General features: G+C 40.8%; 3 protein-coding genes across 3 annotated transcripts in view; 1 reads left to right on the top strand and 2 right to left on the bottom strand.

Moving 5' to 3' along the window:
* The window catches only part of il11a (interleukin 11a), a 54,317-nt gene extending 44,737 nt beyond the window's left edge, over positions 1 to 9,580 (bottom strand). The window contains exon 1 of the mRNA XM_057833628.1: positions 9,524 to 9,580. Coding sequence (XP_057689611.1) covers positions 9,524 to 9,562 — 39 coding nt within the window. The 5' untranslated portion in view covers positions 9,563 to 9,580. The remainder of the gene's footprint in view (positions 1 to 9,523) is intronic.
* The window catches only part of slc2a3b (solute carrier family 2 member 3b), a 134,292-nt gene that overhangs the window by 29,838 nt on the left and 77,499 nt on the right, over positions 1 to 26,955 (top strand). The window lies entirely within an intron of this gene.
* Positions 18,540 to 26,955, bottom strand: part of rasip1 (Ras interacting protein 1) — a 40,243-nt gene continuing 31,827 nt past the window's right edge. Inside the window, exons 12-16 of the mRNA XM_057833620.1 lie at positions 23,767 to 23,879; positions 23,409 to 23,694; positions 21,797 to 21,960; positions 21,592 to 21,733; positions 18,540 to 21,409 (exon numbers count right to left, since the gene is read on the bottom strand). Coding sequence (XP_057689603.1) covers positions 21,231 to 21,409; positions 21,592 to 21,733; positions 21,797 to 21,960; positions 23,409 to 23,694; positions 23,767 to 23,879 — 884 coding nt within the window. The 3' untranslated portion in view covers positions 18,540 to 21,230. The remainder of the gene's footprint in view (positions 21,410 to 21,591; positions 21,734 to 21,796; positions 21,961 to 23,408; positions 23,695 to 23,766; positions 23,880 to 26,955) is intronic.

The following is a 26,955-nucleotide window of genomic DNA, read 5'->3' as shown; positions in this document are numbered from 1 at the left end:
ATTTAAAAAAAAAAACAACAAAAAAAACTCCTAAACCCTAACTTGAGGTGAGAGCATGAGAGAGCATAATTAAAGACACCATGATTTTAAAGAGGTATTTTTACATACCATATTGGCCCGAATATATGATGGTGTTTTTTGCATTGAAATAAGATTGAAAAAGCGGGGGTCGTCTTATATTCGCGGTCTAGTCATTATACCCATTCACGACGCTAGATAACGCCAGATATCATTGACGCGATGCTCTGTCATGACAGATCTCAGCTACTAGTTTAACCAGTTTGCATTATTTTTTTTGCAATGTTTTTTCCTTATTCAGATTTGTTTCAAGACTTGTTACAGTTAGACTTCACTTTGATGGTTAATGCAGTTATTGCAGTTTTGTTGTTTTATCACAATAGATTGGTTTATTTACATTTCAAAAGCCAGAAGCCATTCATTTACAAATGTGATTGCACTTTACATATTTAAATGTTCAGATATTAAGATTTGAATGAGGCAAAATAACATGCTTTTTCTGTCAAATATATTGTTATAATCATTTGTTTCAGATGTACTGTAATTATTTTCTGTATAAAAATTAATTTGGTGTTCAAAAAGTCTTTTTTCAAACTTGAGTCTTGAAAAAGAGGGGGTCATCATATATTTAGGGCCGTCTTATATTCAGGCCAATACGGTACTTACCTTGTTTCGACTCAAAAACTCCGTGTAGCATGTCTCACCGAGTGTCAAGGCACAGCTGTTAATGGCCACAGCCGGACATTTGGGGATTTTATGGGTGAAACACGGTAATATAACAAGGGTCGCGATGTAGAAATCGCAGACATCAAGGAGTGGTCGAGATTTTCCTTTTCAAATATTTACCCTTTTCAATGTTTTTTTTTGGATTGATTATGTATCATCTGAAATATCGGGGAAATGCGACAATAACAAACAAAAAAAACCTTTGCGATAGTTATGAGGTAGATATCAGTGACCAATTTACAGACACAATTTTTTTCGTTGTGACGTAATTTGTGTAAAAGTTTAAAATATGGGAGTGAATAATTTTCTAAAGTCTTTTTTTTTTTTTTTAACTAAATATTAGACATCAATTAATGATTCTCAGCTAAAAATGATAGACATTTCAAATAATAAATATAATTACTTACCTTCTTTTTATGGCTGGTTTGAAACGAAAGCGGTTGCGCGGTGTCCGTAAACAGGGGCCACCAACAGGGTAAAACGGACAATTAAAAATAGTTCAGGGGCTTAATGCGCCATGAAACTGCTATGGCAGCATATAGACGTATTGTTCTGTCAAACACAACAGTTTACTCTTTTATTCTTAGTCTTTTTATTTTATTACATGGTAATGTGCACTTTGAGATTTGTTTTTCAAATGTAAAGTGCGTTATAAATAAAATGTATTATTATTATTATTTAACAGTTATTTTGGCTTCAAATATATTTATTTTATTTTATTTTATTTATTTATTCATTTTTTTAAACCTGTCCTGTTCAGCTGTTTGACACGGAGAATGGAAGTCTAAGTGCCCGGATAGTCTGAACAGTTTTAATGTTTCACATTGAGAGTCTGACATACTCCCATTGTGATCATTCAACATACCTCGTTTATTATGACAAAGCAGTGAACAGGACGGGGTTATAGGGGAACAGAAGAAAAGAAACACAAGAGAAGAAAGGAAAGAAACACAAACAACAACAAGAAATACATTGAACGCCTAACTACACTAACTACTAATATGTTGGTGCTATCGTCAGCTAAATGTATTTCCGGTTGACACCGTGTTGGGGGCCTGTTGACCAGGGAAAGAGGGGGAAGGAGGTGGGGGAGTCTATAAGCTAAGTGATAGAAAGGGGTAGAGTGTACACAAATCATCTCTGTGATCTAGAACCCAGTAATCGTGTGAATCCCTTGTGAGTGTAAGCCCGTTGGCGACCAATCCCAGCACCGGGACCCCCCGCCCGAGTGCGCTCAATCACATCCACGGCCCCCACCCAGCCAGCCCGGGGAGGGAGTGCGGGTCCTGTGGGCAGTGCAGCCCATCCCTCCTCCCGCTGCCCAGCAAAGGAGCCCCCCCCCCCCCGGAATCCAGGGTGGTCCACCCGCCCATCTACCGGCCTTCAGGGATGGCAAGAGGAGACGCACCACCGACCCCACGCCCGTCCCCAACCTCGTCCGCCCACCCGGGCCACGAGCCGCCGCAGCCCCCCAGCCGGCACGACACGCAACGGGGCCCCCCAGCGGCCCACCAAGCCAAGGGCAGGGTGGGGTCCCCCGCTGTAGCAGGCAACATCCAGCCGATATTTGTTTATTTTTATTTTTATTTAAGAGCAGAAACTGCTTTTTCAGCCTTGTCTGTGTTTTGCGCTATATATATTTTCATGAAACAGCTGATTGAATGTCTCGTTCAACCTTATGCAACCCTGTTATGTGTATCATCAGAATAAAGGTAATTATTATTTTTTAAAATATTTTTTTGTTTACTTTTTTACATAAGACAATTTGTCCTCTTGATCAACAGTAACAGCTCACTGAACAATTAGCATCTATTTCTGAGATTTGGAACCCACTTACCTGTAATTCTGTTAGTGTGACAATCCAAACATTTACCATTGAAATTTAAGATGATCTAATCGAGCAGAAGATCAGAAAAGTGATGTATTTTTTTCAATTACATTGAAGCTAAATTTTATTCTAATTCTGGAATGACCCATCATTCTAATACATGATTATTTTTCCATTTTAAAGAAAGGGCTTACTGTAATTGTTTATACAAGCTGTGAACTTTATATCCATCATTCCTGCCAAGCAAACAATTTTATCTCTGGCACAGTAAGATATGAAAGTAATGTGTTTGCATGCATTCTTCCTAACCGCCAATCGCAGTATCTGCAATTCACATCATTCAGCTGAACAGCAGCACAAACTCTGCTTTCATTTACTCGCCCTTTGTTGATGGTGGCAATTCGCTGAAGCTTTGTTTAGAGGACCACCTTTATCATCAAGAGGGCCGTGACTAAGAGGAATGACACGGTCGGCATTCTGATGCCTCTTGTTCCCACTGTTTAATGTGCACTCTGACCTCCCGCTGTTACCAATTTGCCACAAATGGCTCTGCCGGGGCAGATTTGAATGCCTGACATGTCTTCTTTTATCAATAACTGACTGAGTCAAGGTCTTTGAAATGAAAGCCATTCGGAATGTTCTATTTTTGGCATGGAGTTCACACGCGTTAGCATTACACCACCGTCGCCGCGGTGTATTTTATTTTTTTTTTGTGATGTCTAGCTCTCCCTCCCTTTTCTTCCTGACTGCTCGTTTACTTTCTCTTCATCAATCACACTGTTCATTCGAGAAGGTCACCGCCGGATGCAGGAATAGTGTCGGTCGGGCCTCAGTGAGCGCCTGCGTTGTTTTATCGACGCCCTCGCATCTGGCTCTTGCTTCTGGTAGAGCCAGGAAACATGCCAAGAATTCAAGGAATGGGCCCCCCGGTGAGCGATAAGAAGGAAATTCCCCACGTCCAATTGAACTGGAAGCCCGGGGAACAACAGACGTGCAGACAATCACTGGGGAGAAATGAAAAGCGGATGACGACAAAGCGCGGGTTGGCCTGAGCGGGGTCTGACTTTGACACTAAGACAATAAACACGGCGACAGCGGCTATCCTGGGAGGCTGAGAGTGGTGACGAAGATACGGGCGATGACACATGAAGAGGGGAAAGTGAAGGGACGGGATGGGTGGGGATTACACGGGCAGTCATGTGAAAAAGACCTAATGAACAATGATGGATGGAATGGAGCAGGATTAGACAAAACAAAAAGATGGAAGAGGATGACCCAATGCTAGATTGCATTGGCTCAGACATAAAACAGAACCGTATGAAGGGTGTCACGCTATTAAAGCACTTCAATAGGACAGGAAGTTGAAAAGTATGATGCGTCTGATTGGGTGACAGCGGGTCAGATAGAGAGGAAACGCGCCTCACGGGCAGATTTTTGGCTGCTGAGTCCCCATGTTTGACTGACAGCACCTGGTCATGAGTCACTTCCCGGGCTTTTTGACGGTCGCCTACACTTTGCAGTCTCCCATTGGCCTCTCATTTTGCACAACCTAGTAAATCTCACTAAATGTCATTCCACCTTCCCTTCTGTCTGGTAACAGATGCAGTCAGCCAGTTGCAAATTGTTTTGGGTTTGTAAATTACATCGGGAAGGATTGGATTACCGACCACCGGGCTAGTTTCTCCCGAATTACATCAGTAGATAGGCTCCTTCATCTGTGAGTAAGCACATACTTCATAGTCACAGGGGAGGTCCACACATGATTGGCAAATTGGATTCTGCAGGGATTTTAGAAATTGTTCCTTATCTTTTTGGTATTTATATCCTGCCATTAATATTGTTAGTGGTTTCACATCTGACTTTCAAGCAGTTGGTTGCTCAGACCAATTCCCACACAATACCTACTCTCCGCTCATGCAATAGACCTTAATTCGGTCAAAGATAGTGTTGTAACACTCAAGACTAAACCAGGTGTTCGAGCTCACACTTTGAAGGTGTTGAGCTCATCTTAGTCAACTCCTAAAAGTCTTACTCTTGTCTTGGCTTTACCAGTGGGCCAGATTCAGGATTCACTGTTTGGACGTCCAGACAACCAGTAATTTGATTTCTGACTAAAACACAGGGTTCCCGCAGGGTCTTAAAAAGTCTTAAATTTATGAATATGGAAATAATACTTTAAAAGTGTTGAAAAAGTATTTTCATATCTGCTTCTTAAAATTTTTGATGTATGTGTTTTTTTCCGTGTCTCATTTCTCCTCAATTTTTAAAAATGGTCTTCATCACGCCTTAAAAAGTCTTAAATTTAACTTGAAGAAACCTGTAGGAACCCTGAAAACAACAAATAACTCAACTAACCCATCTCTTTGGGATCTGAACGACTTTCCTGAATCTTGAAAAAATCTCCAAAATGTGTATGAGCAAATCAAACTGAATTTGATTGAATTTACCGTAACTCCCTGGCTATGGGAGAAGACTCAAGAGATAACTTGGGGACTGAAGTCCCCATCAGGTCACCAGCTAGTCTCCATGCCTGTGACATACATGGGTTGGGCATCGTTTGGAATTGAACGATTCCGGTTCAGATTCCGGTTCCATGTTTCGATTCCGGTTCCGAACGATTCTCGATTCTGATTCTTTTAAGAGGCAGGGTCCTCCCCCCAAAAAAGGAAAAAAATAATAATTTAAAAGTTTCTATTAATGTCTTAAAGAGCATACGACAGGAGAAAAAAAAGTCTTAAATAGCATTATTATGTGAATTTGAATCATATTTTGAGACGACTCAACTATATACAACAATTTTGCAAAGCGCAGATGACGAGAAATTAGTCTTTTAATCTGCCGGAAAGCCACGCCTACCATTATAGGGCTCAAGCGTCCCCAACAGGTGGATGACGTCAGCGGGAGACTGGGCTCATCGGTTTTACTATTCAGCCCATTGAGGGGGAATTATTCAGAACGAGGAAAACGCGACAAAGAGAGCCGCAAAATGTCATTGTTTCAGTCTCTCTACTCCAATATTTTTACAGGATATTCTTTTTATCCAAGTATTTTCCCCAATAGCTAAATAAATGGCTTGAGAAGGACCAGCCAGCCCGTCGAAGGGGAACTATTCACAACGAGGAAAACGCGACGAAGAGAGCTGCAAAATGTCATTGCATTTACTTCAATACAGGATATTGTTTTTATCCAGGTATTTTCCCCAATTGCTAAATAAATGGCATGGTCATGACAAATAACAGTCTTGTGCTAAATGGAATATGAAATAATAAAAATGCACTTATTCAGGATGACATGGCAAAATTACTCCATAAAGTTCAAAACTGTCGACTTCACCTTCACTGTCGCACCTCCCGAACGATATTTTATGACACCATAAATCGGACATATGTCATTTCCCTTCCCCGGCTTCGGAGAATGTAAACAAACCAAGAGGCGTGACAGCTAGCCGACATGCTAACCCGAACCGAGTGATGTTTCAAAGTCTTCGAAGCGGAAAATCACACATAACTAGCCCAGATTATTTGACATGACGACTGGGTTGTCGATTGTCTTCGCGGATCGGCAAAACCGCCCGGTGGAGATCAAAATTTACAGCTCGTTCCCCGGAGGAGGGCGGCTGCAGTTGTTGTGCAGCTAACGTGCAGCTAATGTGCATGAGGAGAGCTTTTTACATGCCTATCAATGATCAAACATAAGTAGTCCTTTATTTAAAGAAAGTTTGTAGTGTTTACTTTGTAATCGCTGTATTCGTAGTTGACATAATACAAAACAAGATGTTTACTCACTTCCTCGTAAGTCCAATGGTCCCACAGTAGTAGGGCTTGTTTTGGCCAATATCCACGGTGAATGGGAACCTTTTGAAACTTCAAAAAGGCGCGCATGCCTCTCCCTCATAGCGCAAGATTTTTCTGCAGCCGTTTGGCTGGCGTGATGCGAAAAATAAACGTATTAATCCGCAAAATCAGCTGAATCCTTAGTCCTCATACACAACAGTATGGCTGGAAAGTGAAGAGGACGCCTTCAACCGTACACGTCACAGCGCCCTCCTCCTCAATGCAAGACCGAAGCCGGAAGTCACTCATTTTCATGTCGCAGGATTAAAAAAACTAAATAAATATAGCGATCGCTTCCACACACATCCAAGCGGTCCATATCATTCAGGAGCATAAAATGCCGCGTGTATTATGAAATAAACATGCTTTTTCGTGTCACATGCACTTTAACTACTCAATTTTTTTTTTATTACATGAATTTAAAATGTATTATCATTTATGTGAATTTAAAATGATTATTATTTATCATTATTTATTATTAATTCAATTAAGAGGAAATTTATAAATTGTATGAACTTCTCACAGGGTTATTTTTAACCTGTATATAAATATAAGTCTTTGAACTCGAATGTGATGAAGTTTCTTTCCACAGGAGTGCACTTTCACAAAGATGTTTATTTTTCAAAAGCTAATGGAGTAAACATTGACTTATATTCTTTTTCCATACATGTACTTTAGCTGGGAGCTACAACGAAGCTTTGGTAAAAATTCTTCTGTTAATTATAATTTGATGTAGATGAGGCAAAATAATGTTTCCTTATTTGTAAAACCGATTCTGTTGTGTTTACAGACACATGCAATGTTTATGTCGTGACAATACCAGTTAGGCCAGTGAGTGGCGCTGTAGGAGTGTGTACGTATGTTGCGGAGAAGAAGAGATGAGAGCATCTGGCTAGGATGCTTTGTGACGTGATGCTATGTTTTCACGGCTACGAGTTCATTAAAAAAGTAATCGAATGCTTCATATGACTGCTTCTTTCTAAATAAGCAACACAACAGATTCCAAAGCAAAAATCCTTTTAATACTGTTTATTTTAAAAGAGGCGTATACTGCTTTAAGATGGCGGCTGTTTTCTACCGCCAGCGAGTCTGTCATTTTGCATCTATTTCTCTTTATATGATCTAACTCCGCCGAGACTATCATTTTGCTTGCCTGGTACACCAGACTCACCGCTGTTCCAGCTATTGAGTCTGGCCACCATTCAGCGGATACAATTTCCAGGGCGGAGCAAGCCACAGCAAACAGCGGAGTGGACCAATCAGCGACGGGCAGACGTGACGTTAGTAAAACGACGAGGGCAGGACGAGGGACTTGCGCACGGAAGTAAATATACGAGGAGAGCGGAGTTTATTCAACATGGCTAGCACGAGACAGACTGTTGTCAATGACTCGTGTCGATGTGTTTTTGGTAATTTGAAACTGATTTTACCGTGGATTGGAAAATATTCTCGGCTCTCCTGTTCACCATCTGTGTTGTTGTGGAGACGACTTCCAACGCGCAAGAGTGACGTTGCTCGTTAAGAACACGTCACGCAAACAAAGGAATCTGATTTGTCGATTGATTTTGTACCTGCTCGAGAGGCCGTTAATGGGCTGGTTCCCAGACTTTTCTCTCAGTGTTTGAAAAATACAGGGAGAACAGTCTGGCCGTGCCAGGCAATCATTTTGCATCTAATTTTATATACATGATATCGACTATAACCCGACGTAATAATACAATTTATTCTGGTACCAGTATCATCTACTGCTTAATCCGGGGTCGGATCGCGGGAACAGCAGAAGACAGACGTAATGTATTGTTTTACTTACCTGGTTCTGACGTCGCAGCGTGTCAACTACGTGGCACTCGGCTAGCTTTGCACTTGGCACTTAGGCTATATTCCATGAAGCAGCCACCTTTGCATGATATCGTTGTGTTGCAAATGTTGCACTGAACTGCCTGGTCTTTCTTTTTTTTTTTTTGTAAAGTTAAGCCAAACTTTAGAGTGCCGCTGCACCGTGTCAATGGTTGTAATCAAGTTGCAATGCACAAACACGCACTTCTTGTGGCTTCTTCGTCGTTTTTGGCAGCATTTTTTCGTGCTCGGCGGTCAGGGCATCGAAATTTGGAATCAAAATTTAAAAATTCGAACGGTTCCGGGAGAACCGGAGTGTTAGAACCGGGTCCTATCGATGCTCAATGCTCGATGCCCAACCCTACATACACCCTTTAGTCAGTTGACATATGGATGGATTCGGTCCTACCACTGGTAATGTCCAATCTGATTTTGCTAATAGGCAACATTAGGTGCACACCTGTGTTAGCCCACATGGGCATACGTGCGTTTTGGACTGGGTCTTTGGTGGGTTCCAAATAGGCAATTTTATGTTGTGCGCAGATGTGCAATACCTGTATTTGCTTATATTGTCTTGAACTGGGATCTGAATTTGTGATGAACGGCAAGCCGTTTATATGGCTCTTAATCACAGACTCAGAGACCAGAAATTCCATTCCGAACAGTAGACGAATTTAACAAAGTCCCAATAAAAAATAGAGCACGAAACCAAAATAATCAAAATAGGATACAACCGGAGGAAATGTTGGAGAGCATGAACAACTGAGAACAAAAGCATGACAGAATTGGTCTTAAGTGGGTGCCGGTGAACAATATACAGTCTGTGACCCATGTTGTCATACTTGTGTCAACCCATTTTTCTGGCTTTGCTAATGAGTTACCACTAGTTGTATATCGGTGTTAGCCCACAAGGGCTTACTTGGGTTTTTGACTGTATCACGCTCTGTGGCTAGTTAGATATTGTTTGTTTCAGAGCTGGCTGTCGGAGCGTTCCTGGAATCGCACCGGCAGCGAGTTTCAGCTAATCAACAGCAGTGTTGGGAACAACGCCGTTACATAACGGTGTTATTTTTTCAGTAACGGGTAATCTAACTAATTATTTTTTCCTCCGTTACAATGCCGTTACCGTTACTGACGGTCAAAAGCGGTGCGTTACTTACTTTGAATAAATTGAAGAAACTACCAGCCGTAGCGAGTCTACTCTGCTCTGTTTATTTGTCATCCAAGACTTGGGGTGCATTCAGGTTCATGGCAATGAAAATAGTAAACACACATAGCCTACCTTTGCAAGAACGATGGAGTTGCTGTTTGATACGGTCATAATGTGCAGGTCCTGCACCCATCCGCAGCAAAACTGCTCGTAGCTTTGTAGCGATTTGTAATTTCGGAATCTCTGATGAGTTTAGTAACATACACCAAACAATAAATACAGCAGAATGTCCATTTCGAGTGATTGTGGAAGCCTTTCTACATCTTTATTCCATTTGTCTTCGGCTTGCTCGTAAGGGTCAACATTGTTAAGTTTGATCACATACTGTATCTGTTCTTCGCCTTAGTAACGAGTTTGTCTGTTTATCGAACTGGCAAGTTAAATCTCCCGCAAGCCAGACCTGCTTCCAATAGGCTGCGTTGTTGTCAAATATCACGTGATCCCCCATTCTGTGACGTAAACGCTCGAGCCCAATAGCGCACGTACTTCAGAGCCGGTGTTTTCACAAGCAAACTGGAACAGCGCGTGTGGCAAACACACACACGCAAAACAGATGCAGAGGGATATGATGGCAGAGCATTCAGAGGAAAATTTGTCCTTTACGAGGTGGAGATATAAACACTATTTCAAGTTGGTCGAAATTAAAGGAAAGAACGTGCATGTAAAGTGTAATTTATTTCCCGGGGAAAAGCTTTTGTCAACATCTGTGGTAAGCAATTCAAATCTGTTTATTTTTGTTGCACTTTAAGTGTAGGATAAATCTGTTGCTGGTGAGGTGCAATAAATATTACAAGGTTTTATAACACAACTACCTGTCTGTTCTTCTCTATTCAACTGACTCGAATACTGCTCAGAAAATTTCAAACTCTTTGACATCCAACAACTTCTTTTTAAAGTAACGGAAATAGCTACTTTCCCTGGTAACTAGTTACTTTTACTATAGAGTAATTCAGTTTTTGGAAGAAGTAGTGAGTAACTATAACTAATGACTTTTTTAAAGTAACGTGCCCAACACTGATCAACAGTAGTATATACATAAATGCTGGCGAACCAAGACAATGGTGCCGAGACATTAGCTTGCTGGTCACACATAATAGTTTCGAGTCGCTTTGTATTTGCCATCTTGTTTGTCAGCCGTCTTTGTTTTGTGATCCTCTACCTTGTACAGGTATTCAGTGTATTAATGTTTGTCTTTTTGGCTCTCTGCCCACCGCTTAGATTCGCGTTATTGGTCCCTGTCAAGGACCTCTTTTGTTATTCTCTCTTTTCCGCGATCGCATGTTTTGTTTTGTTTGTGCTAAATAAATGTCTGAACGCTTCCCCTTGGTTGCCTTATCTTGGGACCTATCTTGTTCTCCGCTTTTGCGGACCATAACAGACTGGGTCTTTGGTAGATTCGAAGTGGGTGTAGTCATCTTTTATCTGCTAGGATGTACTCCAGCTTCCCCAAGACTCCGGACAGAATATGAGAAATAGAAACGGACGCATGGTTTCCGTCCAAAGATTATCATGTAATGGTTTACATTGACGTTCATGCAGCTAACTGCCTGGATCAATTTCTACTCAGTGCCCCTTGCGTATCTCCCATCGGCCCTGCACTCTCCCATAACCCGAACTGGATAAGTACTCTGGGAAATGGATGGATAGTTTTTGTATTGTTTTGCAAGTGCTCTTACTGTTCTAGTCTAGTCCAAAACCAAGATGTCTTTGTATGCAGATCGTAATCACTCTAACTACGCAAGGAAATGAAAGATTGTCGCCATAAAACCGCCTAGGGTGTCGTATTTTGTATGAAAATGTATAATTCTTAAAACATCAAGATCACAGTGCGGGCCTGGGCCAATTACAATAACCAAATTGAGATGGATCACAATATTCCAGCCACAATCTAGACCGCTTTTCTCTGAAGTATCTTACTAATGAATCTTTTAAAGCAAGAGTTGACCTTTCATAAAAAAGCAAAGGATGCTTTCTGTGGGATCGGATCAACATTACAAAGGTCATGTAAACCCGAGTGGGTGCAGAGTACCATGAGGACAAAGACAGACAATACATGACACGCTATTTGTCCCACTGTGTGGTTTTTGCAGAACAAATTGGGGTCAGAATTCAGATTCTGTAAATGTGAACATTTTGGCCACAGTTTAGCTTTTGGTTCAAAACCTCACGTAATGACATAGTGCGGTTCCCTGGCTTTTCGACCCATCTGAAACAGCTGACGCAAGGCGGCGGGCGGCTGTGTGTGTGACTTTTGAGGAGAGGCGCTGAGAGGCGCAGGCAGACGGGCAAAGGTAACTCTGTTTTTAGGTAACCGCATTAAAAAAGAACCCCTGGGAAGTTTGGACTACTGACAGTTGAGGTGGAGCTTGAGGGTGGTCATGTAGGCAGGAGAGTTTTTCCTGTATTTTCGCGTCCATGTTTTCCTTCACTACTGAAACCATCAGTATGTACTGAATGTATACTGTATATGTGGCTGTCTCTCACGGCCGCAGTTGAAGGTGAAGGATCCACCAAGACGTATACAAGCGCGGGCCCCCAGGGACGACATGTGGAACACCTCAATTATCCTCCAGGGAGCAACCGTTTAGGAGGGGGCCTCCCTCTCTGCCAACCTTTTACCTCTAACGTGAAGAAACCCCAAAGAGTATCCCTGACACTAATATGGAAAAAAGCCTGTTTGGAGCGAATATAAGGGCAAATATTATTCTTCCTGACAGTTACCACGGCGAGCACCTCTGACCTGGCAATGAAACTGTCGAAACAAAAAGCCCAAAGACTTTTTCTGCTCCATCAAAGGAGAGCTACATAAAATAAACACGGCCATCAGATTACCATGCTTGAACACGGGGCCACGCTAACCCCTTGCCGGCCCAGCCCTTCGGCTCTTTGGGAGTGAAGTGTGGGGTCCGCTCAGTCAACACCATGACGCAAAATGGAACAAGCCTCTGACAGAAGCTGGATGGAATAAGGCCCCAACCCGCAGGCCCACGGGTCCTAGGCAGGAGAGGACGAGGAATGGAGGGTAAAGGTAGAGCTGAAGAAAACACCGGAGTACCAAATCGGTGGCACTTTTGGCCCTGCCCAAAACGACGGCCCCCTGGACACACCGCCGCCAGTGGGGAGCAGCGCAAGGCTCCGGGCTGGGGCAGGGCGCAGTGGTTTGGTGGTAGTGGTGAGACTGCGTGACTGGACCTGACCTCACAGGGCTTCTTTATACCTCAGAGTGTGTCTGTGTGCTCCGTGGAGTTGGGGACACGCTCCGAAAGGAACACCGTGTTTGTGTTTATACGTGATTGGATGGTGTGAGTAGCATAAAAACATGAATTTGCCACTTAAAGGCTTTTCTTCTTTTGGGTCATTCCAGAACTGGAGGACATTTTGGCTTAAAGTTCTAGAGAAATACGCTTGTACTTCTCCCTTGCCCTCCAACACCCAAGGAGGAAGCAAACAGTTTGCTGATGACATTTCAACAAAGCACATGGATTACTGCAACCATGTCCTATGGTCTGATGAGACGGGCGGGCTTTCTTGTGTACCATCTTCTGAAGAGGCTTTCTCCTGGAGTGACAGCCATGCACACCAATTTAATGTAGAGTGCGGCGTATGGTCTGAGCACTAACAGGCTGATCCCCCACCTCTTCAATCTCTGCAGCAATGCTGACAGCACTCTTGTAACGAGTCACATAACATTTTGGAGGGAAAATGACAAGCAGTACTCAATTTGGACATTTAGGGATGAACGTAGTTTCTAAGGGGTGTACTCACTTTTGTTGCCTGGGGTTTAGATATTAATGGCTATATTTTGAGTTATTTTGAGGGAAAAATAAATTAACTGTATTATATAAGCTGCACACAGACTACTTTTCATTGTGTCAAAGTGTCATTTTGTAAGTGTTGTCCCATGAAAAGATATACTTAAATACAGTGGGGCAAATAAGTATTTAGTCAACCACCAATTGTGCAAGTTCTCCCACTTGAAAATATTAGAGAGGCCTGTAATTGTCAACATGGAAAAAAAAACAGAAAATCATATTGTTTCATTTGTAAAGAATCTATTTGCAAATCATGGTGGAAAATAAGTATTTGGTCATTATTAATCTCAATACTTTGTTATGTACCCTTTGTTGGCAATAACGAAGGCCAAACGTTTTCTGTAACTCTTCACAAGCTTTTCACACACTGTTGCTGGTATTTTGGCCCGTTCCTTCATGCAGATCTCCTCTAGAGCACTGATGTTTTGGGACTGTCGTTGGGCAACACGGACTTTCAACTCCCTCCACAGATTTTCTATGGGGTTGAGATCCGGAGACTGGCTAGGCCACTCCAGGACCTTGAAATGCTTCTTACGAAGCCACTCCTTTGTTGCCCTGGCTGTGTATTTGGGATCATTGTCATGCTAAAAGACCCAGCCACGTCTCATCTTCAATGCCCTTGCTGATGGAAGGAGAATTTCACTCAAAATCTCTCCATACATGGCCCCATTCATTCTTTCCTTTACACAGATCAGTCGTCCTGGTCCCTTTGCAGAAAAACAGCCCCGAAGCATGATGTTTCCACCCCCATGCTTCACTGTGGATCTGGTGTTCTTCGGATGCAATTCAGTATTCTTTCTCCTCCAAACACGAGAACCTGTGTTTCTACCAAAAAGTTCTATTTTGGTTTCATCTGACCATAACACATTCTCCCAGTCCTCTTCTGGATCATCCAAATGCTCTCTAGTGAACCGCAGACAGGCCTGGACGTGTACTGACTTCAGCAGGGGGACACGTCTGGCAGTGCAGGATTTGAGTCCCTGGCGGCGCATTGTGTTACTGATAGTAGCCCTTGTTACTGTGGTCCCAACTCTCTGTAGGTCATTCACTAGGTCCCCCCGTGTGGTTCTGGGATTTTTGCTCACCGTTCTTGTTATCATTTGACGTCACAGGGTGAGATCTTGCATGGAGCCCCAGATCGAGGGAGATTATCAGTGGTCTTGTATGTCTTCCATTTTCTAATAATTGCTCCCACAGTTGATTTCTTTACACCAAGCGTTTTACCTATTGCAGATTCAGTCTTTCCAGCCTGGTGCAGGTCTACAATTTTGTCTCTGGTGTCCTTCGACAGCTCTTTGGTCTTGGCCATAGTGGAGTTTGGAGTGTGACTGACTGAGTTGTGGACGGGTGTCTTTTATACCGATAATGAGTTAAAACAGGTGCCATTAATACAGGTAACGAGTGGAGCCTCGTTAGACCTCGTTAGAAGAAGTTAGACCTTTTTGACAGCCAGAAATCTTGCTGGTTTGTAGGTGACCAAATACTTATTTTCCACTCTAATCTGGAAATAAATTCTTTAAAAATCAAACAATGTGATTTTCTGTTTTTTTTCCACATTGTGTCTCTCATGGTTGAGGTTTACCCATGTTGACAATTACAGGCCTCTCTAATCTTTTCAAGTAGGAGAACTTGCACAATTGGTGGTTGACTAAATACTTATTTGCCCCACTGTATCTGCAGAAATGCGAGGGGTGTACTCACTTTTGTGATACACTCTACATGTTTTAGTAATTTGTATGCTGATTATTTAAAATTTGAAGGGTGGGACGTAAAGTGTCCTCCAATGTTGTCCTGCCTGTCGTCTGGCTGAATGTGACCTATTTCCCTCACCGGCCTTCAAGAGCAGTCTGTTTACACCCCCAGTCTGTCTCCGTGCCAGTCTGTGAACTAACAGAGAATCTGCACCCTTCTCCAGTGTTTCCTACCTCACCTTTACACAGGACTCAGCCGTGAACAATGTTCCACTCTCTGGCTGTCTGCGTCTGATACAACCAGACTCTTCAAATATTTTCACTATGAGACCCAAAAGGTTTTTTTCCCCTCATTTATACGATGAGGCCATGATACAAAAACAATTTAAGTCCACATCACGTTTAAGGTTCCACAATGTGTGGTAATGATGACTGCTTTGGGCCGAGAGGAGCCCACACACTTTCCAGTCCAATTTCCTGATAGTCTCACAGACTCCGTCGGCGGCCCTGATGTATGACTTGAAAAACGTCCGTGCACCGCCGGCTCCAGGGTGACATAGGACTCAAATAAAATGTTGCCAGATCTCAAATAAGAGAGCTCTTGCAAAATGGTAGCTTTTGGAGTAAAGTTTGCAAGACTGTGAACTATTTTGGGTTCCTGATAATGACTCCTGTGTGTGTGCACTGTGCTATAAATCAATGGGGTCCTTACAGCAGCGCCTCCCTACTGTTTCCCCCCTCTTATCATCCGTTTCTCTTTCCTCCTCTGACTCAGCTGTTTTGGTAGGAAACCCCGTCTCTTTGAAGAGTGGAAGAATCTTTCATTACTTGACAGCGGGCCCTGAAAAGGTAGAACGGGAGATGATAGGGAGAGATGAAGTGCCCCATTGTCTTCAACCCCCGATGGTAATTGTGCAGGGCTAATTACAGAGAAACGCCACAACAACAGGTGTGGGGGGCCGAGCACCTGGGCCAAGAAGTGCGTGGGTTAGGTTTGCACGATGGCGCAATTCCGGGTGAAAGTGTGCATGACATGCCGTCTGCTTCGGATCACAGGAAGCGTTTGTGTGTCACATGCTTACTAAAGCTTTGCACTGTTACTTAATCCCAGTCAGACAGTGCTCACAGTAGTGCAAAACATCAAACAATTAGCGAAGGGCCAGTCGAAGGATCCATCTGGGTTGAATTATATGTGTTACGACCTACATCTGTGTGGCGTTACTGGAAAATTGAAATTGGCTGATTACAATCGCCTAGTGTAATCAGTGGTTTTTAAACTGCATGGGGAATCCCAGGATCCGCAAAAATAATTACTAATAAATCATTAATGTACAATGCTGCCTTGAGTTAGAACATTCGTTGCTTCTGTGACCAAACTTGAACCTTCAATCATTGGCAGCCATTGACGGCCATAGTTGTCCAATCCTTTGGAAATTAAAGTGCCTGTGACAAGTGTTGTTAATCTTACTTTAAAAAGTAATTATTTATAGTTACAAGTTACTTCTCCCAAAAAGTAATTGCATTAGTAACTCAGTTACCTGAATGAACCTCTGGCAACAAAAGTGAGTACACCACATACAAACTACGTACATCCCAAAATGTCCAAATTGAGTACTGCTTGTCATTTTCCCTCCAAAAAGGGTGCTGTCAATATTGCTGCAGAGATTGAAGAGGTGGGGGGTCAGCCTGTTAGTGCTGAGACCATACGCCGCACTCTACATCAAATTGATGTGCATGACTGCCACCCCAGAAGGAAGCCTCTTCTGAAGACGGTACACAAGAAAGCCTGCAAACAGTTTGCTGAAGACTTCTCAACAAAGCACATGGCTTACAGGAACCATGTCCTATGGTCTGATGAGACGGGTGGGCTTTCTAGTCTTGGCCCAAATATAAGGCGGTGTTTTTGCATTGAAATAAGATTGAAAAAGAGGGGGTCGTCTTAAATTCGCTGTCTCGACATTATACCTATTCACGACGCTAGATGACGCCAGCTATCATTGAAGTGATGTTGTTATGACAGACTCAGCTACTCTCCCCATTCACGACGCTAGATGGCGCCAGGTATCATTGAAGCGATGTTCTGTCATGATAGATCTCAGCTACTAGTTTAACCAGTTTGCATTATTTTATTGCAATGTTTTTCCTTATTCAGATTTGTTTCAAGACTACAGTTACAGTCAGGGCCGGCCCAGGCCATTTGGGGGCCCTAAGCAAAATCATGCAAAGGGGCCCATATTTTTGGCCCACCATTTCGTCACAGTGTACTGTGAAACCCATACATGCAATCCAACCCATACGTCCATATTTTGTATATTAATCAGATTTTCTTGCACTGCATACTTCAAACCTCTCACCCCAAATGATTGTCAGTACTCACAGTAGATGGCGCCAAACCTTTTTCTAAAAGTGGAAAGAAAGAAGTTAAGGAAGAACTTCTTTAAGCTTATAATCAAGTACCAAAACTCACAAATTTCAAATAAAGCAAACTGTAACAAACAAAATAGAATACAAATTAAACAATTGCCAGATTGGGGGCCCCCTAGTGGCCAGGGGCCCTAAGCAGCTGCATAGTCTGCGTATAGCCTGGGCCGGCCCTGGTTACAGTTAGACTTCACTTTGATAGTTAATGCAGTTATTGCAATTTTGTTGTTTTATCACAATAGATTGGTTTATTTCAGGGCTGTCAAACGATTAAAATATTTAATCGAGTTAATTACAGCTTAGAAATTAATTAATCGTAATTAATCGCAATGAATCGCAATTCAAACCATCTATAAAATATGCCGTATTTTTCTGTAAATTGTTGGAATGGAAAGATAAGACACAAGACGGATATATACATCCAACATACGGTACATAAGGACTGTATTTGTTTATTATAACAATAAATCAACAAGATGGCATTAACATTATTAACATTCTGTTAAAGCGATCCATGGCTAGAGGGACTTGTAGTTCTTAAAAGAAAAATGTTGGTACAAGTTATAGAAATTTTATATTAAAACCCCTCTTAATGTTTTCGTTTTAATAAAATTTGTAAAATTTTCATTCAAAAAATAAACTAGTAGCCCGCCATTGTTGTTGTCAATAATTACTTACACAATGCTCATGGGTGCTGAATCCTATAAAATCAGTCGCACCCAAATGCCAGCAGAGGGTGGCAAAATTCCATAAAACACAACAAGTGAGCGTTTCACTGTACTGTCATTTAAATCTGTCTGAGCGGGGCATCTGCATTAATTGCGTCAAATATTTTAACGTGATTAATTTAAAAAATTAATTAACGCTCGTTAATGCGATAATTTTGACAGCCCTAGTTTATTTACATTTCAAAAACCAGAAGCCATTCATTTACGAATGTGATTGCACTTTAGTTTACACATTTAAATGTTCAGATATTAAGATCTAAATGAGGCACAATAACATGCTTTTTCTCTCAAATATATATGTTTATAATCATTTGTTTCAGATGTACTGTAATTATTTTCTGTATGGAAATTAATTTGGAGTTCAAAAAGTCTTTTTTCAAACTTCAGTCTTGAAAAAGAGGGGGTCGTGTTATAATCAGGGTCTTCTTATATTCGGGCCAATACGGTAGTCTGTTTGCGGCAATGCATGAGTGGGTCGTTCCGCGCTTGCGTTAAATATTTTAACATGATTAATTATAAAAAATTAATAACTGCCCGTTAACGCGAACAATTTGACAGCCTTAGTCTAAACCGGAAGTTCGGAGCAGAAATTGTCAAAGATGGACTTATGTGCTTTACTCAGCAAACTTGTCTATAAAAGGCCTAGTTTCACCTGCAAAATACATCAGTTTAAAGACTGGGAAAAACTTTGAATTTATATCGTCTGGCAATGCCAGGAAGCAAATGAAGTTTTGTCCAGTTCTTTAATAAACTTGATGGTAGTTTGGCAATGCTCAGGAAATTTGATTCCGTGGTTGTCAGTTTGTTTTAATGTGGGAAGTATTTGTCGCATTTTTGAAAACTACTTAGTGGAACGGCCATGTAGTGGAAGCAGTGTCCATCAGCTAGCAACAAATCCTGTTTCTGGAATGTCTGGACGGTGAGAATTGTGGGGAGACAAGACCAGGGGGCAACAGTGCTGATGCAAATAGTAGACAAGGGGGCGGAAGTTGGCTCATAGGCTACCATCCCTCGGCAATAGTGACGTTCTTTTTTTCTTCAGTGTTTTACCGTAACTGTGCGAGAAGTTCACTGGAAGAGAGGAAACCGGTCTGGGCGGAAGCCAGCGTCGCAGAACAATAACTTTGCAGCGACGTCAGAGAGCTTCAGCCTCCAAACAGAGACGCTGATGCATTGTTTTCTTTGGCCTGCTCTTCGATAAGTTTGTGGACTTAACTGGATATGACAGAGACCGGGTGCATCAACAAGTCCGTGCATAGCTCTTAGTCATGTGAGGCCATGATATTTGCACCACCTGCCCGTTCTTCTAGTGCTCGGACATCATCAAGGGGACTTTACCACATGAATGAAATGGGAAACCACTGAAGTGTGTCACATCAATTGAAGGGAAATTAAAAATTACCTCTGCACTTTTTAGCCTGACCGATTTTACGATCATTTGCTTCGGTGGGGACTTTGTCTGATCATCATTTGTTGTATTGACTCATGAGTTGACGTTAAACGCGATCATTATGACAGGAAATGAGAATTGTGCCTTTGGCGTTTGTGATTATGTGGCTGTATGATGGCCTCCTTAGTTAAGCAATTCTGTATGCAGACTCAGCATTGCGTGTATGAGGGGGAATGGGTCTTGCAGCGCCACCTTGTGGAAAGCCTATTGTCTATGAGCTTGTCAAAGCACTGTAAGCCGTTGTTTGGGGAAAAATCATACGAAAAAAAGTAGAATTAAGGATTTTATTAAGAACAAGTAGTTTTACTTGATACAATCATGCACTGTAAATTTTTTTTACTGCTTTTTTGGTCAGAAGTTTTCTTTAGCAACTTGCTATTTTTAGCATTCTGAACTCATTTCATCGAGTTAATATTGTGAACTTGATAAAATGAATTGAATTAACTTGTATGATCAAGTTTGTGGGCTGAACTTGAAAATAAGTTGTGTAAACTTAGCGTTAGCCTTCAAAAGAGTTTAGCTCAGCTGTCAGGACGCTCCACTGCCAGAGCTGCAGCTAGGAGTTTAATCCATAACTGGAGCAAATTATTATAAATTTACTTAAACTGGAGTAAGGCTGCAACGATTAATCGATTAACTTGAGTAATTCGATTAGAAAGAAGCTTCGGATCAAATTTTACTGCTTTGACTATTCGTTTAATTAGAGTGGCATTATATTGGTTTGTTTTGAAAGTGTTTGCATTTAATTTTATTGATATGGGTGGATACACTGCCCTCTAGTGGCAACAGTGAATATGACATAACTCATTTAACATGGCTCAATCCAGCTGCTCCCTGTTAAGACTGAAATAGGCTAATATGTGTTTTTATGCATTTGTAATTTGGTTTATAGGTTTATTTAGCGTTCTTTGTGGGAACATGTGTTTGAACGATTAAGAGTATTGTTAAAAAAAAACAACAACAGCATTTTATAGCATTTAAGGTAACTGACTTTTGCTATGCAAGTTAGCCAATTGTTCTTTTGTTGTACTTAGATCCTCATTTTTTTTAAAAATACAATTTGAGGCTAAGCTCAGGTATTTTAATTTAATTTTAAATAAAAATGCAATTTTGCAGTTTGAAGAAACACTCGGGAATTTTATTTTGTGTTTAATGCTCTTTTAAAAGTGCAATCTTCGCAAGCCTTTGTTTTACATCTCCTAAAATTTATTCTGCAACGCATTAAACGTTCCTAATCCAATTACTCGATTATAAGAACTAATTGATAGATTGATCGATTACTTAAATAATCGATAGCTGCAGCCCTAATCCAATTCCAATTTAGATAAAATGTTCAAAGCAATTTGTTTTAGCTGAAGTCCAGTTCAAATAAAATGTTAGGTTCAAACTACTTAACTGAAGTCCAGTTTACTTGAGTTTAGTTGAGTTCACGACATTAATGTGTCTTTTTACGTTTTCTATCAAAACCTGAAAATTCAAGTTAAATTGGTTAATTTGCATTTTCAAGTTCAGCCAACGTTCTTTTTTTATACAGTGTGTAAGACTGAAAAAAGTATAAAGCATTTCTTTGAAGGTATATTGGGGCATATTCCTCTTACAGTACTTGGACAAATCAAATAGAATATATAAATTTATATGGATACTTGTTTGTTTTGTTTGACGCGAAATCCATAAATCTTAAAGCCGAGTCCTCTGATTGGCCGGGAGCTCGTCCTGGTCGAGCCCCCACAAGAAGTTGCGAAGACGCGTCACTTCCTTTTGGAGGTCCGGGCTCGGCACCGGTTTGGAGAGGTCCAGGCGAGGGGTCTCATTTGGCAGGATGAGAGGAGGGTGGTCCAGGAAGCTCTCAAATATGTCTAAAATGGAGAGAAGAGAGAATTAAATCAAATATTAACCCATTCAATGCCAGCCTAGTTTGTCTGTGGTAGTTAGCAAAATATAATGGAACATCTATTGCCGCCAATGGCAGTCAAAAGAGTAAGCCTACTACTTTTATCCTGAAAAGTGCTACATGAATAAAATTTGATGCCTCTATTACCTCCACTTAGCTCCGTGCCAGGTGGGGGAGCCCAACAAGCTGGGGGGGCTCTGCTTGGTCCTAATTTGTAATGAGTGAGTAGGTGATGTAGTTGGGCAGGGCTTAGCAAGGCGTGATCCTCTAGTAAACTGTTCCAGGAGGACTAAAAGAGAAGTAAGTTTCACCGGAGTTCCAAATGGGGAATAATTGGGGGAAATCGTATTACCTGGATAAGACGAGTCTTGGGAATACATAAAAAGTTGACTATGACTGACAGTTTCTTCATGAACTCAGAGGCAATGTCTCCAAGCCCCGCCCCCTGGAGCCAGTCCAGAACTAAGTCCAGGTTTGTGCGGATCTGCACTGCTCGGGACCACGAGAAAAGCCCATCTTTGGAAGAAACACAAAAGATTTCATGTTATCTTTTAATGCTTACCGTAATTTTTGGACTATAAGCTGCTACTTTTTCCCCTAATTATGAATCCTGTGGCTTATAGTCCAGTGCGGCTTATTTGTTGATTTATTTGCTATTTTACTGGACTATAAACCGCAGCAGTCCTCACTGTATTATGGAATATTTACACCAAAAGATATTAGGTGGTAACACTTTATTTGACAACAGACTCATATGACTGTCATAGAACTAAATGAATCCCCATGAAGCTCTGAACTAATTGGCTGCAAAGCTTCTTTGCTACAAGAAGCATCATTTGGCCATCGCTGCTCCCTTAAGGGAGACACTCAACCATTTCTGCCACCTGCTGTCAACACTGTTGTGGTCCAACATGCCTCCTAGCATGCATTGCAGCGCTGCAATATAAATCACAATCAAAATTCATGTTCTTTGGTAAATATTTCTTCAGTTACTGTCCCAGTTGTTTCATTAATTGCCAGTTATGGTCTTTGTTAAAACTTTATTTGACAGCAGCGTCATGAGACTGTCATAAGACTGTCATAATTATGACATGACACTATCATGGGCATTACTAAATGCTTATGACAGATGTCATTAAGTGTCATCCGACAAATTATGTCACTGCCTCCATTTATGTACAGCTCGGATCTTTTACATCCATTCAAAAGTGAGATAATTTGCCGGATGACACTAAATGACATCTGTTATTTGCATTTATTAATGCTCATGACAGTGTCATATCATAATTATGATGGTCTTATGACAGTCTTATGGTGCTTCTGTTAAATAAAGTGTTAACAAATACCATAACTGGCAATTAATGAAACAACTGGAAGAGTAAATGAAGAAATAATTAGGATAGAACATGAATTCTGATTGTTAGTTACATCTGTAGTGCTGCAATGCATGCTAGGAGGCATGTTGGATGACAACAGAGTTGACAGCAGAGGTTGACCAGCTCCCTCATGGGAGCAGTGATGGCCAAATGAAGCTTCTTGAAGCAATGAAGTTTTGCAGCCAATTGGTTCAAAGCTTCATGGGGGTTCATTTGGTCTTATGACAGTTTTATGATGCCGCTGTCAAAATTAGTGTTGCCGGTTAGTACCTTTTGGTGTAAATATCCCATAATACTGTGAGGACAGCTGCGTTTTATAGTCCAGTGTGACTTATCTATGAAGAAATGCCGTTTTTGTGTGAAATTTGGTGGGTGACGGCTTATAGTCAGGTGCGCCTTATAATCTGAAGATTTACTGTAATATAATATCTCATAATTCAATATTTCATACAGGATGACTAAGATAATGGATAGCTGCAGCCCTAATTATTGTTCAATAATGGTTATGATCAAAGGTGTGGTATTGTGTAAAAAAAAAAAAATAAATAAATAAACTATTTTCCAAATATTATTGTGCATTGTCCTCACCTCTCTCTAACAAGGTGTTGAGCAAAGAAGTGTTGGTGAAGAAGAAGAGGTAGCCAAACGTTTGGGACGTGAGCGGTGGGGACAGGCAAGCTTCTCTTGAGAGCGTTAGGGACGAGCGATAGACTTCCACCAATCCGGCCACTTTTGGTGGCAGGGTGGTGACGTCCTCCACCTCCTCTTCTGCTTTCTCCTTTCCCTCCGCTTCCTGTGCGCCAGCCTTCTTCTCCTTCTCCTCTCTGGAGAAAGGGTTGGTGTCCAGCAATGCAGGAAGGAGGGAGTAGAGGGTCTTGTGGGCAGAACAAAGAATATTTTAATGCAAGGTGAGTGAAAAATAATGACAGCGCAGGTGGTGGTTTACCTTTGTTAGGTGATAAACACATTGCTGGAAGGTGTGCATGATGACATCATCGAGTTGAGCAAGAGCTTCCGAGCATGTGTCCATGTCGGCTGTCAACACTGGATCCCCTGGGGCTGGATTATATAAAGTATTAACTTTTCCGCTGCCATTGACAGCAATAAATGTCCAATCCATTTTGACTGGGAGGGGCTGGCAGCGATTGAATGATTATACAGTGGGGCAAATAAGTATTTAATACACCACCAATTATGCAAGTTCTCCTACTTGAAAAGATTAGAGAGGCCTGTAATTACAACATGGGTAAATATCAACCATGAGGGGGGGTCCATGCAAGATCTCACCCCGTGACGTCAAAATGATAACAAGAACGGTGGAGATTTTGAGTGAAAATCTCCTTCCATCAGCAAGGTCATTGAAGATGAGACATGGCTGGGTCTTTCAGCATGACAATGATCCCAAACACACAGCTAGGGCAACAAAGGAGTGGCTTCGTAAGAAGCATTCCGAGGTCCTGGAGTGGCCTAGCCAGTCTCCAGATCTCAACCCCATAGAAAATCTTTGGAGGGAGTTGAAAGTCCATGTTGCCCAACGACTGCCCCAAAACATCTCTGCTCTAGAGGAGATCTGCATGGAGGAATGGGCCAAAATACCAGCAACAGTGTGTGAAAAGCTTGTGATGAGTTACAGAAAATGTTTGGCCTCCGTTATTGCCAACAAAGGGTACATAACAAAGTATTGAGGTGAACTTTTGGTATTGACCAAATCTTTTTTTTTCACCATGATTTGCAAATAAATTCCTTAAAAATCAAACAGTTTGATTTTCTGGTTTTCTTTTCCACATTCTTTCTCTCATGGTTGAGGTTTACCCATGTTGACAATTACAGGCCTCTCTAATATTTTCAAGTGGGAGAACTTGCACAATTAGTGGTTGACTAAATACTTATTTTCCCCACTGTATTACATTAGCTATAGGCGTGACGTTGACAAAATAAGCTACAAATCAACCTCAAAATTTGAACATATTAAATAACGGGTGTCAACTCATGTTGGTTGTGAGCCACATTGTAGTTAGGACTTCCAGGAGAGGGTTGTTAAAAGTCTGCACAACCCTATTTAGATGCCAGGTTTTCGAAAAACACACTGGGGAAAAGTTAGAGAAGAAAAATTGAGTTTTAAGCTGAAACCTTTTATAGGGTGACATTTTTGGGGTATTTAAAAAAAGTTACTTCAATATTATACATTTTTATTGTGTATTCTCATTCTCATTGTTAATGTTTTATTTTTATATTGTTTTTCTATGAATATTTAACTTTTTTTTAAATTAACATTTCAAATAAGATGTCAAAACTGAAAACCTTTGAATGGTAAATGTCATGACTTTTTTTTTTTTTTGCCATCATGCACGATAAATTAATGAGACTTTTTGGGGCCTGTATGTTACAAGTTAGTCAGTAGAGGGCATACTCTCACAGCCTTCAGCCTGTAGTGTGCTATAGCACACTCATGCTTGTTTCTTCACGTCACCATCCAGAGAAGCAAATATGATTGCTGACTATTGTTATGATCATAATTACAAAAGTTGTCTGATATTACTGGCATTTAAAAATGATATGATATGATATGATATGATATGATATGATATGATATGATATGATATGATATGATATGATATGATATGATATGATATGATATGATATGATATGATATGATATGATATGATATGATATGATATGATATGATATGATATGATCAACATCGGTTTTGGGCCAATATGCAGAGGTGGGGAGGGTAACCAAAAATTTTACTCAAGTATGAGTAGCGTTACTTCAAAATAATAAATCTCAACTAAACGTAATAGTAGTCATCCCAAAAATGTACTCAAGTACAAGTAAAAAAGTATTTGGTGAAAATAACACTCAAGTAATGGGTAACATTGTAAGTAACTGCTTACCTTTTTGTTTTTTGATTTTTTTCTTTTTAAACAATGGTATTTCTTTTTCTCAACACAAGTTATCTATGTGAACTTGTGTTGTAATGATACTGTACAATAACCCATTACATAACTAAATTAAGCCAAAGAAATGCAAAAAAAAAAAAAAATTCGCCAAGAGAAAAAAATGAAGTACCGTGTTATTCGTCCAAAGAGCATGAGTGCCCTCTAGTAGAGAAAAGAGTTTCTAGTTTGAATAGTGAATAGATCCTTCATAGTTACGATTATGAAATTAAAAGGATCATAGCTCCATTTTCCGTGGTCAATCGGCGCCAAATAAAAACAGGGAACGCGGTTTAAATCCGCTTTTTTGAGTCATCTTGAGTGCAGTGCTCTATGTCAAATACTTGATTTTTTTACGGTGCTTGAAAGACACCATATGATTGAACAGGCTGGGGTGATCATAGAATGGCAAGCTTGCGTTTGATTGGTATAATGGAGTCATGTGATTATTGTTGCGACGTTTCATTAGTGAAATTGGTAGAGCTACTTTTAGCATCGCTGGCAAAAAAATAATAAATCTAATATGTAGAATACAGACTAAAAATGACTTGTGTAGCCCAAAGTAACGGAGTAAGAGTAGCGTTTTTTTCTTCTTCGCAAATCTACTCAAGTTAAAGTGAAACATATGGCTTGGTAAAACTACTCTTAAAAGTACATTTTTTTCTCAAAAAGTTACTCAAGTAAATGTAACGGAGTACATGTAACGCGTTACTACCCACCTCTGCCAATATGCATGTCACCTTGAAAGTGAATATAAAAGCCTTAACCCTTTGTACAAGGGCTGGTGACAGCTTAGCACAGACGTTATGCTTATTGACCAACAGATGTCCCTAAACTAAGATGCTTGGGATTTGTTATGAAATTCAGACCATTTGAATTTGCAATGCAAAAATTAAACGAACAATAAATTATTTCAAAATAATGAATATGTTAAGTGCACACATTTGTCCAGTAACGTATTCTTCATATTTTAAGGGAAGAAAAGTGTGATTCCTACACTTAAAAAACCTGACGAGAAAAGACTGGGACCAATTTTGGATTGCGCACCCAAAAATTAGTTAAAAACAGCTGTGAGATCTAACTACAAAATTCGTGTCCCCATCATAATGTGATCTATAACTACTACAACTCAATTGAACATCTCGTTTGATCTTTTCAAGAGGGAAAGTAAAACAAAACCACTACGATAATGCGGT

Source organism: Corythoichthys intestinalis, chromosome 4 (assembly GCF_030265065.1).
Source record: "Corythoichthys intestinalis isolate RoL2023-P3 chromosome 4, ASM3026506v1, whole genome shotgun sequence".
Classification (NCBI taxonomy): domain Eukaryota; kingdom Metazoa; phylum Chordata; class Actinopteri; order Syngnathiformes; family Syngnathidae; genus Corythoichthys; species Corythoichthys intestinalis.
This window is presented reverse-complemented; position numbering and strand designations above follow the sequence as displayed.